Genomic DNA, 18,004 nt, shown 5'->3' with positions numbered 1-18,004 from the left:
CAATTTTCTCAAATGGGTTAGGATATGTTTTCAAAAAAAAAACCCAAAAAAAGGAACATTTTATACCATCGAAAGAGATTTAGATGAAGGTTACGTATCACCTATGAATTGTGTAACTTAAAGGGTAATTTAGTCAAAATTTTAAATTGAGGAGGAATTTTGAGAAAGAGATTAAATATCCGTTTTGCTTTGTTTCGCTTATCATTTCCGAATACACTCATTTTTAAGAATTTTTTTTTCATTAACTACCATTGTGTCAAAAAGGTCCTGCACTTTATTGATGCATTTATTCATCCGTTTATTTATTTATTTGTTTACTTGTTTATTTATTTAAATAATCAACCGTTATTACTGCGGCTAGATTCGGTTAATGTCCCCTCTAGAGACACATTTGTTCTGTTTCCTTTTAGAGGAGAAGAGTAGTCGTGGTACATAAGTGCATAAGACTTTAGAAACATAACTAATTGGAAAAGGAGAGAATTCTTTGATCCAAGACTATCAGACATTTCCTTCTTTAAGCCCTTTAGACAGAAAATAAGGGATTTGTAAGACTCAGTTACTAGAGAATCTGTCAATTTCAGGAATCTAAGAGTTTGTTAGTATAGGGTTGCAAATTTTTGTAATCATTTATTTTTCTGGTTTCCCTAAACAACTAGAAAAAGGACTGCAAAAGTGAAAGCACGGCAGTTTTCGCGTGGATTCCACCCTCCGTAATTGGAAAGATGAGAGTTGCACGCTTCATTGCACTGTGAATGCTTGGGCATGTAATTTTTTCCACAAGGGTTTCTTTTTTTTCAATTTTTTCCACTTTTTTAACAGAACATTTCCTGAAGAAGCCTTAGCAGCGAACACTTTGCAGTGTTTGATTCCGGCTTGCACCCCCGCCCCGGCTGTTGGGCTTCAACTTCACTTCGTCATAATAGCAGATGCTATGCACGGGTTCGCCGAAATACCTAATTGAAGTCACCGCAACCTGTCAGACGAACAGGTCGTAAGCCGTCGACGTCATCTCAAACCTGCTAAACCGTAGCCCCAGCCTCGAAAACACCCACGCGCTAGGAAATATGCTCCACTGAGCAAAATCCGTCATTTAATTCGATGACGACGAGGTTAACGGGGCGAGAATCGTCATGTGCAGCTCAACACGGGTCAGAACCCATGAGCTGCTTTGAGCTAACAGCTCACCTACACACATTGCAGGATTACTCCACGTCCCAACGATTATCCTGCTATAGTAAGCGGCTATTTTGGGAAAGTGACGCCTATTTACATACGTAGCAAATCCTAAATGTTTTCCAACGTATGGTGCGTGGAATTAAGTGTAAAATTTATTAAGGCTACTAATCTTGGCATGCCAAATTTCATTACTCGAGGCTAATCTAAATTTCTATTATCTTCATTATTCAGACCATAAATAAAATTTCGTCAAACTCTTGTTGCCAAAACAAGAACCCGTGAATGAACAATTTCATTATTCTCAGCTAATCCAGACATCTATTTTCTCCCCTACAGCGATATTTTTAGAACAATTGACGTAGGTAACGGAATGTCTGGAAACATTTGAGAGATCGAGATTAACTACGCTTCCGGAGCGCATGTTGGTGAATGATCTTAGCAGATTTCCTAGATTTATTCATTAGGCTATCTTTATTTTATTGTATTCTATCACTAGAACCTATCCCAGACATAGTTAGCTCAAGATACACTCCATATTTGCTTTTTTAGCAAAAAGGACAAGAAGAAAACTATAGAAGCGCTTAGAAAACGAATTTTACAGAGAAAAACTACATTCGATTAAAAACTTACACGAAAATGGTATTCAAAGTGGCAAGGTATTTCAAACAGTTGTTCATATCAGGTGAATTTTCCTAACTCTGTTTTTTTCCAAAATTTTTCACTTTTGATCTAACATATCCTCTGAACTTAAACTTCAATAGATACTCCGTACATGTTAACTAAAATTGCAAGAAAAATTGTTCCTGAAAATGCAGTCATTTTTAATTAATGAATGTACTAATGAAAATTTGTAATTTATGAGATCCGTACTCATATTGACAGTACATTCGTAATTAGCAAGGTAAATTTTTTCTTTGTAATTTATGAACGGTACCGATAAAGATTTTTCCACATCAATAACGAATTTTTGGGAAAACTTTATCGCTCTCAGAGATCTTATTTGGAATTTTTCCCTCTGAGCAGCACCCTCTGAAAATAAAAGAGAAAATGAGATCAAATGCGAAAATTTATCAAAAATTTGACGACTTCACAGAATATGTAGGAAGTTCAAGTCCAAATATAATAGATCATAGGTTAAAAACTTTGAAAAAAAGAACAGAGTTTGAAAAATTTATCATCTGATAGGAACAACCGTTTGAAATCGGTTAACGCTTTGAATATCATTTTTTGGGTATGTTTTTAATCGAATTTGGTTCTTCTCTGTGAAATTCGTTTTATAAGCGCTTTAACAGAACGATTCATATAAAAACAGTCGAATAGGAAGAAGGAAGTATTCGGATTCATGTTTTCAGACATTTCTTTAAGGATTACAACGATCTTAGTTGTGGGTGGCGGATATGTCAGCTACTGTTTTGAAATGCAAAGTTATTTTTTTACTAAGGTAATTCCAAAGAAATAGACTGCCCTAACGTATTTTTTAATAGATTTTCAAGTAGTGCTTTCAATCTACTTGTTGGTTATCTGTAACGATGTGCAGTTTGATGACCACTTACAAAGAATAACCCTCTTTTAGAAGAGCTGGCTAGAATAAGAACAATATTGTCCTTATTTTTCTATTTTATTTTTTTCATCTATCACCGCTCAACCTCAAAAAACAATGGAAAAAACCTATGAATTCATTGTGTTCAGTTCTCACTGGCCAAGAAATTAAAGATCCTTTGGATTCTCTCTTTCATAGAGCTCAATTATTTTGTTCACTCAAGTGACATCTACCTATCCTTTTTAAAAAAATTTCCCATTGCTGTACCTGCCTAAATTTGCTCGATTTACTTTTCATCCATTTTCTACATGTTTGATTCTGATGCTGCCTCCTTTGTTTGGTATAATAGTCCTTAATGTTCATTCCAAACAACAACAACAACAACTTTCTTTTTTCTTTTCTTTCTTCTTCATAAATCCTTACTGAGACTAAGTCCTTAACCCAATGTCCAACGGGAACCCCGAAAACTTGTTTTCATACGCGTCGATTCCAAACTTTCCTTTATTAAAAACCATTCTCATTTTATAGATCTTCAAATCAAAGATTTTCCATCAAATGGCAAGAAGTCCTTGAGGACTATGAGGGTGAGTACATCACTGACTAAAATTGAAAAATCGCTGAAAAAATGGTCCTCTTTGATTTTATAGAAGAAAAGACACTTCTTTCCGGGGACCAGTACGAATGAGATGAAGTTCTTTTCCTTCTAAAATTATCGTCTATCCAGGAAAACTTAGCAATTTGTCGAATTGTCGAATTTCTTGAGGGAACCAATGAAACCGGGGTCGCTGAACGGTAGCAGCATCGACAGCGACAGCAACCATGAATCATTCATTGCACATTCCTCAAACCCACTCATCATAATCGGGGGGCTTGGAGAAAATGGGCGTGGCGACTACTCAGCAAAAGGGGTGTGGTCTTCGGGCGTATATAAGGCCGGCGAACATACTCAGCCGCACCCAACGTTTGTGTCTCTGCTTGTGTGGCGCACAAATCAGGAGTTATTACGCACATCTGCAAGAGCAAAGCCAACTGAACAATGCTATTCGAAGTTCCCGTCGATCATTTCCCGATGAAACAACGTCCGGATCAACGGCCACAACGGCCGAGTTTACTGCGTATTCCGCAAATTTCCGTCATTCAACGGCAAGAAGTGTCAGCCGCCGTGGAAGTGCTTAGTCCTTCAGGTTTGTTTTACATTATTTTCGCTCTTTCTGGATTTTTCTGCTCCCTCTTCAATACTTTCCTCTCCTAGTTTTCTCTCACACCTCACTCATTCTCATCTTTTCAGTTCAACGTTCGCAGTTCACCTTCTCCATCGTACGATTTGATAACTGCAACCGAACTCACGTCGCTGATATTCCCAAACAAAGGAGTTTGTCACTCCCACCATCAGTTCAATCGCAACAGCAAACGAAACAACGTCAACCGACCGAACGGTTCCGGAGCACATTTCAAATCCCGAATTTACTCCAATTACCGTCTCGACTACTCTTCGCTGCTGCTTCATTATCGCAACTTTCCTCGCTACATACGTGATCACAACGGTACGGCGAGCGTAGTTCGTTACAGTGTAGTAGTCGGATTTTTCCTTATGAACTGACAATCTCAACAACCTTCATGTGGTTTCGTTAAGAGATCCGTTGTAAAAATATGTATGTATGTATGTACTTAATATCTGTACATATCTGTATATATTACATTTTTGTTTTTATCGGTTTTTCTGTGATCTCATTGACGACGAGTACCACTGACCAATTGATGCTTTATGATGTTTGTATAATATTCTCTTCCTGCGAGGTTTCTAATAAATATCTAAGAATATTGGTGTTGAAACATTTGTTTACCTTTCGAAAACCTATAATGTGTCTATGCACTGTTCCACCAAAACGTGACCACTTCATACAAAAAGGTCCCGTTGTTTATCATACGAAAAAAAAAATCTGATTAAAAAAATTAATTAATACTCTACCAATTTAGGGTTGAGATTTCCACTCTAAAAATAGAATGATCAATGTTGTTTTTGGAAGCTATATTTTGAATGAATATTACTGCAACGGAACATCCTACCTATTCCAAATACCATGGCACTAATAGTGTGGCAGTAAAAAGAAGAGGTAAATTTTAATTGTAACATACTGTAGGTGAACACGTCTCTACTCTCAGCATCACTGTCACTAACATCACTTTCATAGTAATTAAGCCTCCGAAGAAGGCGATGACGACGAAACATTAGCCAGGATGAGATTACATTGATAATAAGAGTGGCTTTGGATTGACCGCCGAAAAACGTTAGGCTCCATTTATCAGATGTTACTCTCGGTTAGGGAAATCGTACATCGCTGAACGAATCTGGCACGACGTTCGGATCGTGAGCAGAGTTCAACGCAAAAATTAGAAACTAACGAGTTTGCACTGTGCGATCGCACCCGGCTTGCGTTGTTTACGCAAACACAACCCACAAGCCACTACAAACCACAACTACACTCGTAATTTCAGGTTTGTTCCTAATAAATCAAACATCTTCTACCTTTTTTAGAAAAAGAATGACCTCCTTACCTTCCACAAGAAGGACTAGTTCGTATTTCTTCGCCAAAGAAATTAAGTGCAGTAATTTTTACGTTTTGTTTTGACTCGGGAGAAAAAAAATTATTTCCTCGTTCTCATGCATCACTAATGTATGTGAATGGATAAATAAAGAAATTTTTAACTATACAAATATTCAGTACATTGCCATACTGTTATAATTTAGAAGTTAGCATGAACAAGTTAGCACTATAAAATTATTAGAAATATCAAATAAGAAATCAGCAATTGTTCCAGATGACAACATTTAAATGTAGTGAACTACTCTAGCATTATAAAATTTATGCGTTTCTCATGTCTCGATTTCTTTCGTTTCCTTTTACGAGTATGAAATTATTTTGGCAAAATCAAATCCAGGAACCTAAGCGAAATCCCTTAACGGATCCTCGATAAAGATTCACCTGCGGAGAGAATATACTGCTTCGTGGAATGGTTTTTGCACGTAATGATGAGATCCGAGTTCACCTGACAATAGCAGAAGCTAGGAGTTCGCCGAATGACCTAATCAGAACCAGAACAATTTGCCAAGTGAACAAGTCGTGCCGATTCCGTTAAGGTTAACACAAAACATCATCACAAACCCGCTACATTGCGGTGAAAACATCGTTTGAATACATCCACTCTATGAAATTCGCTCCGGTGAGTAAAATCCGTCATTAAGGCATGTGGGGCCAGTGCCGTTGACGCGAACTCACGACAGTTACGTGCAGCACAAAGTAGGTGGTGGGCTTGTTAGCCGTCACATAGCTGCTTTAAGGCGGTCGCTTAGATCCTCATTCCATAGCATTACTCGTCCATGCAGCTATTACCGTACCATGAATGTGACTATTTTCGAAAAGTGACGTTTGTTTACGAAAAATGGACGTGGAATAAGATGCTGTAAAGCGTAAAATTTCTGGCGTGTGATGTGTGCAATTATTGAGGTTGCTAATTTTAGCACATCGGATGGTGCAAAATAAGTGAAATTGTTTGTAAAAATAGGATGGAAGATATAATGGAGAATGCAAACATTTTTCTACCTAACAAATCCCGAATTCAGCTCAGAATTCAGAATTACGTAGTCGATAAACTGCTTTATCCATACTTTTGAGTATATTAGCATCTATAAGATGAAGTTTGGGGCGGACGTAGTGCTGTCGGTAAAGTTTCGATTCCAAACGGAAGCTCTATGGTTCGAAATCGTTCGAGAACCAACCAAGTGTTCCATACCCGAATTAATAAATTAGTTCCGGACTTGTCTCAGAGTTTAAAAACAGTGATTTGAGAAATCGGTTGCTCGTGATCGGATAAGATATAAGAAGCTGCATACATTTTCAGAAACCTAAAAAGGACTCTGATTTCGAACACATTCGTGGGTCCCAAAAAGAATAATCGACACACTGCATTGCTTCATTCGTTAACTTCTTTCTTCCAATTGTTTCCGAAGTTTGAGAGGGTCAAAAAATTCTCGATGAAGGTCACTATAGAGAGCTTCACTGAAATTTAAGATATTTTGGGTACGGTAGCACCATATTCCCTCCTATTCTGTACATTTTCAAAAATAATCACAGCCTTTCAAATTGTTCGAAAAACGACTTTTAGCAGAAAAAACATTGTAAATTTGACGAGCTTACCCCAAAAAATATCAGGAACGTAGAGCCTCCACATTATTTCATTAAATGTCCTTCCTTTTTCTCTGTATCCATCAAATTTTTACGCTCTTCTGCTTTGACAACTCTCCTTATCTTGCAGTCCGAACAATTTTTTTTGAAAACATAAATCTTTGCTACGATTGTTTCGGAGATTCGAAGCTTTATAACATTTTATCTTTTGATGTCTTTGAATTTGTGGTAATTTAATTTAATACTCAGTATTTAATAATTGCGAATTCTGAACATTACTTCACAAATCCACGAGTTTTCATTTTGAAAATTATTAGAACCACGAAAAGAATCAGCGGCAACCACATATCATCCAAGATCCAAACAAAGCTGCATCCAGTAAAACCAGAGCTTGGAAAAAAATGGGCGTGGCAAGTCCCAAGCAAAGGGGTGTGGTCTTGGCGCGTATATAAGACCGGCGAACACGTAGCTGCCCCACCCAGTGTATTTGTGAACAGTTCTCGCGCACATCTACTAGAACAAAACTAAAACATGCTATTCGAAGTGCCCGTCGATCATTTCCCGGTGCAACAACGTGCCGCACCGGAATGTCAACAACGGTCGAATTTACTGCGCATTTCGCACATTTCCGTCATTCAACGTCAAGAAGTCTCAGCCGCCGTGGAAGTGTTTAGTCCTTCAGGTTTGTTTTGCATTATTTTCGCTCTTTCTGGATTTTTCTGCTCCCTCTTCAATGCTTTCCTCTTCTAGTTTTCTCTCATCTCACCTCACTTATTCACACCTTTTCAGTTCGTCGTTCGCAGTTCACCTTCCCCATCGTACGATTTGATAACTGCAACCGAACTCACGTCGCTGATGTTCCCAAGCAAAGGAGTTTGTCACTTCCACCATCAGCGCGACAATCGCGACAGCAAACGAAACAACGTCAACCGACCGAACGGTTCAGGAGCACATTTCAAATCCCGAATTTACTCCAATTACCGTCTCGACTACACTCCACTGCTGTTTCATTATCGCAACATTCCTATCTACATTTAGGAGGACCCTAGCAGTAAGTGTAATTAGCTAGGAACTTGTGGTCGGACTCTTCTCAATGAGTTAAGAATGTGTTTGTGACATTGAGTGAAATGATCCATGTAGTTAGAACTGTATAGGCACTATTTTTTTTGTTTTTTTCTTCTTTTTCGCTATTCCTGTGATCTCATTGATGACGAGTTATGACAATTTGATGCTTTATGATGTTGTTTACATCACTCTCTCAATCAGAGAAGTTCTTAGTGAATCTTTACACCTATTTTGTTATTTCAACAATACACAAGGAGGTTATGCCAAGTGCAAACACTTTATTTATTTATTTATTCATTTATCTATTCATTTATTCACACACACAAATGAAGCAATAGAGAAAAAGGAAACCATATTTATTGTGCCGCAGAAATTCTCAATTTATCTATGAACAACCATCTACTGTTTACCTTTAAACACTAGGAGTACGGTAGACAGCATCGTATATCGCCATACCATTAAAATAAATAAATGTTTTACCAGTTTCGGGTTTGCTATGTTCTGAAGACCATTACAAAGCCCAAACAAACGTCTTTAATTAAAATTCACTAAGAATTAAACGCGTATCCATATCAATTGGAGAATCCTACCTTTAGTGTTTTCGCCACCTATTTGGTGTGATCTATAACAAGCTACATCATTTCGGGAACTGGACATGAGAAATAAAGAATGAAGACGGAATGAATAAGTAAAGAAATACATAAAGTAAAATTAAAGGTTTCCCTCTTTTAAAAGGTTATTTTTGGCATTACACATATACCATTTTGATGAATGGTGGTACTGAAATTTTCTTAATTCGATGAAATTAAAGAAATATTATCCTCTACATTAATTGAGGCTTTAATGCCCCTCTGTGGTCTCTCAATTCGAGTTGAAAGTATGTGATCTTCGATCTTGGGCAAGTCAGGACACTTTGACAAGTGTAACCAGACAGATGACCAACGATAACTGTCAGTTCTCCCCTGTACGTAAACCATAAAACTAGTTTTGGTATTCAAATCTGCAGAATTTTCTTGTTATCTAAAAATAAGCAGAATTTGCGAAAAAAAATATAAACCCCGTTCTCCTACACAGGTGCCGCTTACTGACCTTGCACTTAACAAGGTACTGTTCTCTCTCTTCACATTTCTTTCTCATTGAATCTATTTCTACTTTTTCCACAAATCCATTATATTCTTTGCCCGTACGAGACGAGAACCATCCTGAGAAATTTTTTTTTCTAAAAAAAAGCGCTTCACTGTGAAAAAAGCATCCAAACGATTGAATTCTGAACGGTTTCTTTTGTGCAGTTCTCAAGAAATTTCTTATTTTGTTTCTGCGGAATAACATGTTATTCTACTACATGAATTTGTCAAAAGGTCTGCCGTAATCCTCATACATGAAGAGTGAGGTATAAATTGGTTCTTGGTGCATATTAGGCTACAACAACGTGTTCGACTACAGTTCAAAATCGTAGAGGTTTATGAAGTTTACGCCATGACTTGCAGTGGCGAGTCATGCAGAGAATTGGAAGATTGAGTTATTTATTTTGTTAACTCGCTTATTTACACAAATATCCCTCTCACAAACATAGAAAACAAATGTATCTCTGTTACTGTAGACTTTTTATCCTCCCAGACAAAACTGATCCAAGTTCATCGACCGCCGAGGGACGAAAGGTCTTGTTAACCTTAGCAGTCTACTGTAACGGTTAACAAGACCGGTTTAGAACGGTTTAGAACCGTCGATCATGCTAAGTTAAGCAGAAGTTTTTAAGATTATGCTGGATCGCACAGGAAACACCAGTTACTGTACTGCCGCACGATTTCTTTTCTCTGGAAAATTAGTTTGTTCATTGAATGTTTGTTTGGGGATCCGATCCGCCAAATGATAACAATCATTGTGAAGAACGTTTAACTTTCAAATAAATGAAATTAAGTGAAGTATTGGTGTGTTTAGTAGAAAAAAAATGAGGATAGCTGCCGAAGAGCCTAGTATGGTGGTCCTTGAGGCGGTTGTAAGTTCACGATCTTCCCTGACTGAGCGAGAAAAATCTTGCAGAGAGAAAAATCTTGCAAAATATTGCTGAGCAACGTTGTGAAGTCAGTGCAGCAATAAACAAATCACCCAGAATTGATTTAAATGGGAAATTTGTCTTTGTTTCGACAATGAACCTCTTGTCTTTGGACTTCTCCAATTGAAGTTAGGAAGAGGTATCAGTCTCTATAGATTTATCACCTATATAAATGGTCAACAATGAAAAACAAAAACAATGAAAAACGAAAAATGAAAGAATCCAGAGCACTTTATGGGGCGGACAGCGAATAACTCAAAATTTATTAAGTAAAGAAAAGAAGAGTTTACATTGAAATGGTCACCAATATTAATTTTGCACCTCCTTGAAAAAACTAATGCAATTGCACCATAAAGTATGCGTTGCGGAACAGACAGATCTCTCGTAGACTATTCAAAATTCATTAAGTAAAGATAAGAAATATTAAGAAAAAGAAAAGAAGTATATGTATATATAAATAAACAAATTATATACTATAAAGAAATTATATGTTATATATACTACAAGGAAATTTTCTTTGAGGTCTTTTCTAAGTTTTTTTCTGCTTAACTGACAACTCATCCTCATCTATGTAGTGGTAGTGTAGAAATTTATATCATACATATATAAAAAGGTTCTTTTTTATTGTGAGGGATATCAAATTTTGAGAAGCAGTAACACATAACCTATAAATTACTGCATATTTAACGAATACTTGTATATTTCTGTGATTTTGGTAGCGAGTATTTATTTACATGTATGAATAAGAGTAATCACCGGACATCTTTTAGGATTCAAGACCCATTTTCGTTATAAACGTAAAAAGAAAACAAAGAAGCAAATAAACAAATAAATAAATAAACCAGTTTTGATGACACTTCTTTGTTTAGTACAAAAATGCCTTAAGCGTTAAGCTAAGCTCGTACTTCTGTCCTCTCGCCTTAAAGTAGCACTTAAGCAGGATTTTACCATTAAACACATAGGTAATTTTGATCACATCTATTTAAAATTAAAATCAAAAATAAATTAAAACAAATTAAATCTGCTATTTAAAATTCACGATGAATTTTCACGACATGTGTAATATGCATGGTTGTTAATGTAAATGTAACCTACGTAAATAATTTCATTATTCAATTAGCACTCATTTATGAAAATATATTCGGTTCATACGTCATATTCCTATTTCCGATTCAGCCCATTTTGGTAACAACCGAAATAACATCTATTATTTTTGTGATGCACAAGCGAATCCTGAAAAAAAAATACCCTGCAGTTCACGTGATATGTTTGCTGTAGTAATAAGTCAACAAGGTAATTTTAGCCAAAATTTATTGAAATAATTTTAGATGTAAGTTGAAGTGTCATTACAACTGTTTAACATCCTAAAATAAGCTGTAAATACAATATGTCAGTGTTTTTCATCTGAAATTACCCTAAAACAAGGGTCACCATCCTCCACATAGGGTCCCACCTAGTAATCTCTTCCAACTATTGTAGCACCTAAATTTTGTTATAGTTTCTGATCCACTAATGAAACCTGGAAAGAAAATCGCTGTGTAAGTGATAATTATTAATTGAAATCGAATAACTGATAATTACTAAAGTAATTAGCCAATTAGATAATTTTAGAAGCATTTATTAAACTAAGTTAAGCGGTAAAGTGAGGTAACTTCCCCACAGTTTAGCGTCCTGAAATAAGGTAAAAATAGAATTTAATTTGATACGGTGCTTCTACAGTATCAGAAATATGTTTTTTATTATCTAATTTATTATCTATATTCCATATTTATGTGGTAGGAATATTTGTGCAAATAAGCGAGTAAATAAAATAAATAACTCAATCACTTAGATGTAATCCTTTTGCGAGTCGTGAACGAGTGAAAGGTCTGATCCAATAAATTTCCCTTTCTCTAGTGGTTCTTTTTTTTCAACTCTAAGTAAATCCATAAATCATCCGAGAATCTCGATTGACGTCACGCATACACATATAGAACACCATGTTCAACTGTTCGACCACACCTATACAGGTTTTTTAAGCTTTATCGACACGGTTTACACAACCGTAGGTATAGGGGAATCGTAACAGACCACCATTAATCATTCAGACGCCCACCCACTACCATTATAGGTCATGAATCATGAATCATGAATAAAAAATTTCAAGTCTCTTTTCTTGTCTTGAATTTAAAAAAAAAGTTGTGAAGTTGTTAAATAACTGAGTAATATTGAAAGAATTGTATATTTTCTTTTCAAACTTGAATCATTAGATTTGTCATCGTCATTTGGCATAGCGTTCGTCGAAATTAACACATCATACTGTATTATATAGCGTTTAAAGTGAATTCTCAACGACGAATCATAGATTTTCTCCTCTCATTTCCATCAAAACATTCACGTATGGAAAGCGAGCGGCGAACGTGTTTGACGTGACGGAACACGTTGAATATTCGTGTTCCCTCACGTCAAAGTGATTGACGCGGCTACGATGGTCCTGAACAAACCTGGATTTTAACTAGTCTTGACATGTCCATGCAACGTGTAAACAAATACAGTAGTAATAATAGTGATAATAATAATAATAATAATAATAATAATAATAATAATAATAATAATAATAATAATAATAATAATAATAATAATAATAATAATAATAATAATAATAATAATAATAATAATAATAATAATAATAATAATAATAATACAAATAATAATACAATACCGAATAATAATACCTATTTAGAGGTTTAATAATTAATAACTTAAGAAATACATAGCAGTATTAATAATAATAATAATAATAATAATAATAATAATAATAATAATAATAATAATAATAATAATAATAATAATAACAAGAATAATAATAGCAATACCGAAATAATAATAACGCCACTAATTTCTAGAGCCTATCTATACTTTCAAAATTCCTCAACGTTGAATAGCTTTAATTAATTTAATAACTTAATTAAAAATAAATCAATAAAAAGTAATAATAATAATAAATTAATTAATTAATTTAATAACTTGACAGTTTTGGATCGTTTGATCAATAAATCATCCTTATGTCGGAATCGCGTAATAAATAAATAGATAGAAATAAACAAATAAATAAATAATACATAGAACAACACCGTAATTGTTTTGACATATCAATGCAACATTGTATCAAAAATGTATAAACATACAAATATATAAATAAGACGAAAATAACAAATATTTTTGAAAAATAATAAGGTAATGAGAAGAAAAATAAGCAGTAGAGATAAATATTTGTATAAATAATGCAATATATTAAAAGTACAAAGGTTGCTATAGTTTTTTTTTACTACATGATAAAGCACGTAGAATTAAACTCTTTGCTAGGGACAGTTGAATTTTAAAATAAAACTAAAAAAAAACTTTTGAAATAACATAAATAGAATAATAAAAACAAAAGTGAACAGTAGAAAATAACAAAAATAAATATACGACAATAGTATATTACATTAAAAGTTAAACGGCTCCCATCGTGTTTTTTTTTCTTAACTACACGATAAAACACGTAGAAATAAACTCTTTGATAAAATCAATTAATTTTTAGAAGCGAAAAATTATTCACGACTGAACACCATCATATATATGTATGAATTTGTGTATTTGTTTCTTTGTATTGAAAGGAAATTCCATTTTTTTCGATGAATAAACACTCTATGTACAGTAAGCAAATATTCTTGCGATCACAGTTTATCACTTACTACAACGTCTTATGTTTATATTTGCACGTTAATGAGGTCAGTTCAGATCTCTCCTTGAAAATTTTCAAAATAAACCCCTAAAATGAAAACCCAGTCCAGTCCAGGAACGTTGCTAGCCATTGTTAACGTATTTATTAGTGAAGATTGTATTGAATCCAGAGCCCGTATCCAATAAAATTCCTCCAGTTGGATTAGAAAAAAATTTTCGCTCTTACGAAAAAATCAGCTTTGATTGAAAACATTGCTATTCAGTAGAAATTCAAACGCATCTTGGGACCTAAATACGTTTTCATTTGTTTTAGCGATGGAAATGTTTCTGCAGCAAACGGCTGGGTCCCGAAGCGAAGTGTTCTTGCACCGAGTTGGTACATATTTGTGTCACTCTGACGACAGTGACGCATCCGCAGTAATTCATCTTTTCTAACTACCGTACGAACTCTCTTTGTCCTCTGCTCTTCCTCAATCTAATTAGCAGAGTAATTTGAGTATTAATATAATATATAATATTTTTAGTAATTAACCTGAGTAAACACATGTACTATTAATAATCAAATGAAGGGTAAGAGTACCTACGATAAGTATTCGCAATAAATAGCAAATATGTCCATTTAGTTGGTAGTTCATGGAAATCCGCTACTGGATAATGAAGATCCTTCTTCACGCATTCCCAATTTACTCAGGATATCGCAGTCCGCACTCACCACTCACTTATTATTTGAAAACTAATATTGTTTAATATTATGGTTTGTTGTCGTTTTCCGATGCACTAGTCACTTCAAAAGAATGCACTGATAACAATATTCGCATGTTCTCTGAGTCAACGTCTACGTTTATGTTTAGTTGCACACTTCACTGACATCAGAATGATGGGGTTCCTACTGGGAAAAAAAAACGTACTGAAAAAGAGAGCTGGAAATGAGGAAAAAAAAAGAAAAAATTACTTGAAAAACAAAAAAATTGAGTTCAATGTTGGGATGTTATGAGAGAAGTACTATACTCCTTGGAACTACTCCTCCTACTCCATTTGTCAAGGAAGAGTGGTAGGAAGGCATAGAAGTAGAATCACTCCTTAACAGACTTACTATCATTATTGGAATTTTACTGGAAGAATTACTGACCAATAACTTCTCTACTCATTCACACTTCCAACACAATAACAGCGATAGCTGAATTTTTCCATATTTTCCGTCTTATTGTATTTTCGGGTACTTTATATAAATATATATCGAATGTAATTTCCTATCCAGATCCCATATATGCTTCCACATATTAACTACCTCTTTTCTAGACATGATGGTAAAGAACCTGGACCGCGGATACCCTCGGTCCTAAGAAAAAGTACGTTTTTGATCTCACTTAGAGTTAGAAGATTTAGGAGCTCATGTTGACAAATAGGCTAGGTTGTTTTAGGAAACAGTATCCAAAAATTTAGAAATTGAAAATTCAGAAATGTGATTCGCCAGACGACGTTGGATGTTGCAGCATTTTATCCTATTGCTCTGCAAAGCTTCTATTTTGATTTATTTATTTAGCTTCTATTTACGTCGGTCTTTATTTTTTTTAAGAAGGCTCTTCTGCCAATTTTTTAAAGTGGAAATGTTATCAAAGCCAAACTTCAGTCACTCAAATGTTATTTATTATAGCCATTGAGAAAATCTGCAGAAATAATAGCAGAACCGGCAGTTGTTCTTGCATATCTATTTTGCAAGCGCCCTAGAGCGGCAATTACAGTGCTCTACAGTACTGTACTTACATCCTAATAAAAGTTTTAAGACGGTAAAAACATACGAACTTCAAGATTATCAGCTGCCTGTTTCATTTGATAACGATTAAATAAGAAATAAACAAGAACATTCATTCATTAGAAAATTGCTCAAGATCTGGATTAGGTGTCTGTTCCATTATTTCAAAGTGATAAAAATATCAATTTCTGGATTTTCTTTCACAACGATCCAATAACAATCAGCTAGATGGAAGATTTCTATCCGTATTTGTAATAGCACTTTAATAATCGCAGATTAGTTCAGATTTTTCTTGAGGCTTTTGAGGGGAACATTTGTTTAAAGGGAACTTTTTCAGAATCAGATTAAGGACAAACAGCTAGACCTGAACACCATTAATTAATCTGTGGAAGAAAAAGGGTCCGGAGGTGATGGTTAAAAAGTCTCGAGAAAGCTTCTCAATTTTTTTTCCGAGTAAATGTGGTTGCTGACCCTCGCTGAAATCAAAAGTGCTACAATTTATCGCGCTGGTTTGACGATATCCCTGCGTAATAACAATGCTGGTCCCAAAGTTCTTGTCGGTGCGAAAAATACAGGATCGTTCGAGAGGAAAAGGACTAATTCTCTCAAAACTAACGAATGAAACAAATTCTAATAAAAACCGAGACTGTTTTCACTTCGTGGTCAATCAATTGGTACCAGATTTGTCGGGAACTGTAAGGACACTGAACTTGTGCATCGATTAAAAATATTGCATTACAAAATATAAATTATATATATATATATATATAAAAAGGAGAGATTCACAAAATTTCAGGATACCCTTCGTAGAGTTTTCTGACCCATTCTCCATAGTATACCCAGGCCACCTTCCCCTTTCGCTGCGTCACCGTCACTATACTGTGTCAGCTGACCTGTTGTATTAGAAGTAACTCACATTTAAATATTCGATTTCTGCATTATCCTCGAATGGACGATGAATGTATCCAGGGAAACACTTTGATTTGAATGACAGAACCAAATTTTCTAATAATGGTCTAATAACAAAGATTTCTTTCTAGAATAAATGTCGGTTCTAATAATAGCTTCTAATAAAAATAAACTCTTAGTGATTTCTAATAATGTCCACCGTTAGTGTTGACTGGTGTCCATAGCTTTAAGTGGTGTATTAACGATGAAAGTGCATACATAGTACTGCAGCGCATAGTATAAAAACCAGGATCGAGATGGATTTAGTGGTCGACCTTTGGCCTTTGTGTATATCTAGACAATAATATTCAACATCAATCAAGATGGATGTCTAAGACATGAAATTTAAGGTCATGAATCAAAAGGAAACCCGAAGAGACAAATAAACAACACATCCATACCTAGTATTCAAAAGCAGCCATGTCAAGTCATTATTTGTGATGTGTTCAATGCAAATATAATCCAATTAAAATTAAGCCCTTTTTTCAAGTTAGATTTTCATTTCATTTTAAAAATTAAATTTTGATTGCCTTTGTTTCGTCCATTTCCCGATCTTCCTAGTGTTTCTCTTCAGAAATTAACAGGAGATGACTAACATGTTTGAAGTCAGCGTCCATGGGAATTATCCTTTTGAAAAATCCCATAATCTGCAACCAAATCTTTAAACCTTCTTCACATAAAGAAGGGAATTACCTTTGAAAATACATCGCGCTGAATATATATATATATATTCTTTTATTTACTATGCAAGGTGATTTTTAAACTTTGAGAAGTGGTTGAGAAATGGGGGAGAAAAAAACAAAGCTGTAGAGGGATTCATGAATCATATCTTTGCGCATTCCCAATTAGACATGAGAATTCCGGGATCTGTGGATGTTTACTAACGCTAATCTTAATAGAATCTTATAGACGATATACATTTTAAGGAATGAACACAACAAATTCATTTTAAAAATGTATTTGATTGGTTCATCGGTCGCGTGACGAACATCTACGTATGTGGTTGATCATGCGACCTAATCGTGTGAGCATATCGTGATTTCGTCCAACGACATGGATTCGTCTTACTTAAAAACATGTCGGTGACAGGCAGTATTCGATTTTGACAAAGAAAGTTAGAGGTCAAATGTGACAGAATGGAATGACGGGTTTTTTCCATTTACCAACGAGTAATAAGAAAATAAACTCGCAGCTCCGTTTTCATCGTTATTTCCACTTTTATTTTTTTATTATTGAAAATCGCGTAGATGACAAACCATTCATCTATATCTATGAGAGACGAGGAAAGAAAAACCTCAGAAAACAAGATTTTCTCTGCTCGTTTCCTCCACAACCTGGTTGCTTTATCCTCCATAGTAATAGTTACATATCAGGGAATTTACTTACAACAAATATACAACTTTAGTTCAACATACTACTTGGAATTTATAAAAAAGAAATGGTTAAAAATATATGGGAATAATAACTTAACAGTTAAAGGCAACAACCCACTAATCTGAGGTGGTACGGATTTCAGGTGGAGTATTCGTATACGGGATAGTAGATTAAGGAGAGGGGTGTGATTCCGTCCAATTCTTCCT

General features: G+C 34.9%; 3 protein-coding genes across 3 annotated transcripts; 2 read left to right on the top strand and 1 right to left on the bottom strand.

Moving 5' to 3' along the window:
- Positions 1–3,752: 3,752 nt before the first annotated feature.
- Positions 3,753–4,252, top strand: RB195_013467 (uncharacterized protein; the record flags this gene model as incomplete). Its single annotated transcript, XM_013441483.2, has 2 exons — positions 3,753–3,900; positions 4,005–4,252. The coding sequence occupies 2 exons, from the start codon at positions 3,753–3,755 to the stop codon at positions 4,250–4,252; spliced, it is 396 nt and encodes a 131-aa protein (XP_013296937.2).
- A 3,179-nt stretch (positions 4,253–7,431) lies between these two features.
- On the top strand, positions 7,432–7,949 carry RB195_013466 (uncharacterized protein; the record flags this gene model as incomplete). Its single annotated transcript, XM_064203293.1, has 2 exons — positions 7,432–7,582; positions 7,690–7,949. The coding sequence occupies 2 exons, from the start codon at positions 7,432–7,434 to the stop codon at positions 7,947–7,949; spliced, it is 411 nt and encodes a 136-aa protein (XP_064059174.1).
- A 4,531-nt stretch (positions 7,950–12,480) lies between these two features.
- Positions 12,481–13,854, bottom strand: RB195_013465 (uncharacterized protein; the record flags this gene model as incomplete). Its single annotated transcript, XM_064203292.1, has 2 exons — positions 12,481–12,732; positions 13,810–13,854. 2 exons carry the CDS (start codon positions 13,852–13,854, stop codon positions 12,481–12,483), a joined length of 297 nt encoding a protein of 98 aa, XP_064059173.1.
- Between the last annotated feature and the right edge of the window lie 4,150 nt (positions 13,855–18,004).

Source organism: Necator americanus, chromosome V (assembly GCF_031761385.1).
Source record: "Necator americanus strain Aroian chromosome V, whole genome shotgun sequence".
In the NCBI taxonomy this organism is placed as follows: domain Eukaryota; kingdom Metazoa; phylum Nematoda; class Chromadorea; order Rhabditida; family Ancylostomatidae; genus Necator; species Necator americanus.
This window is presented reverse-complemented; position numbering and strand designations above follow the sequence as displayed.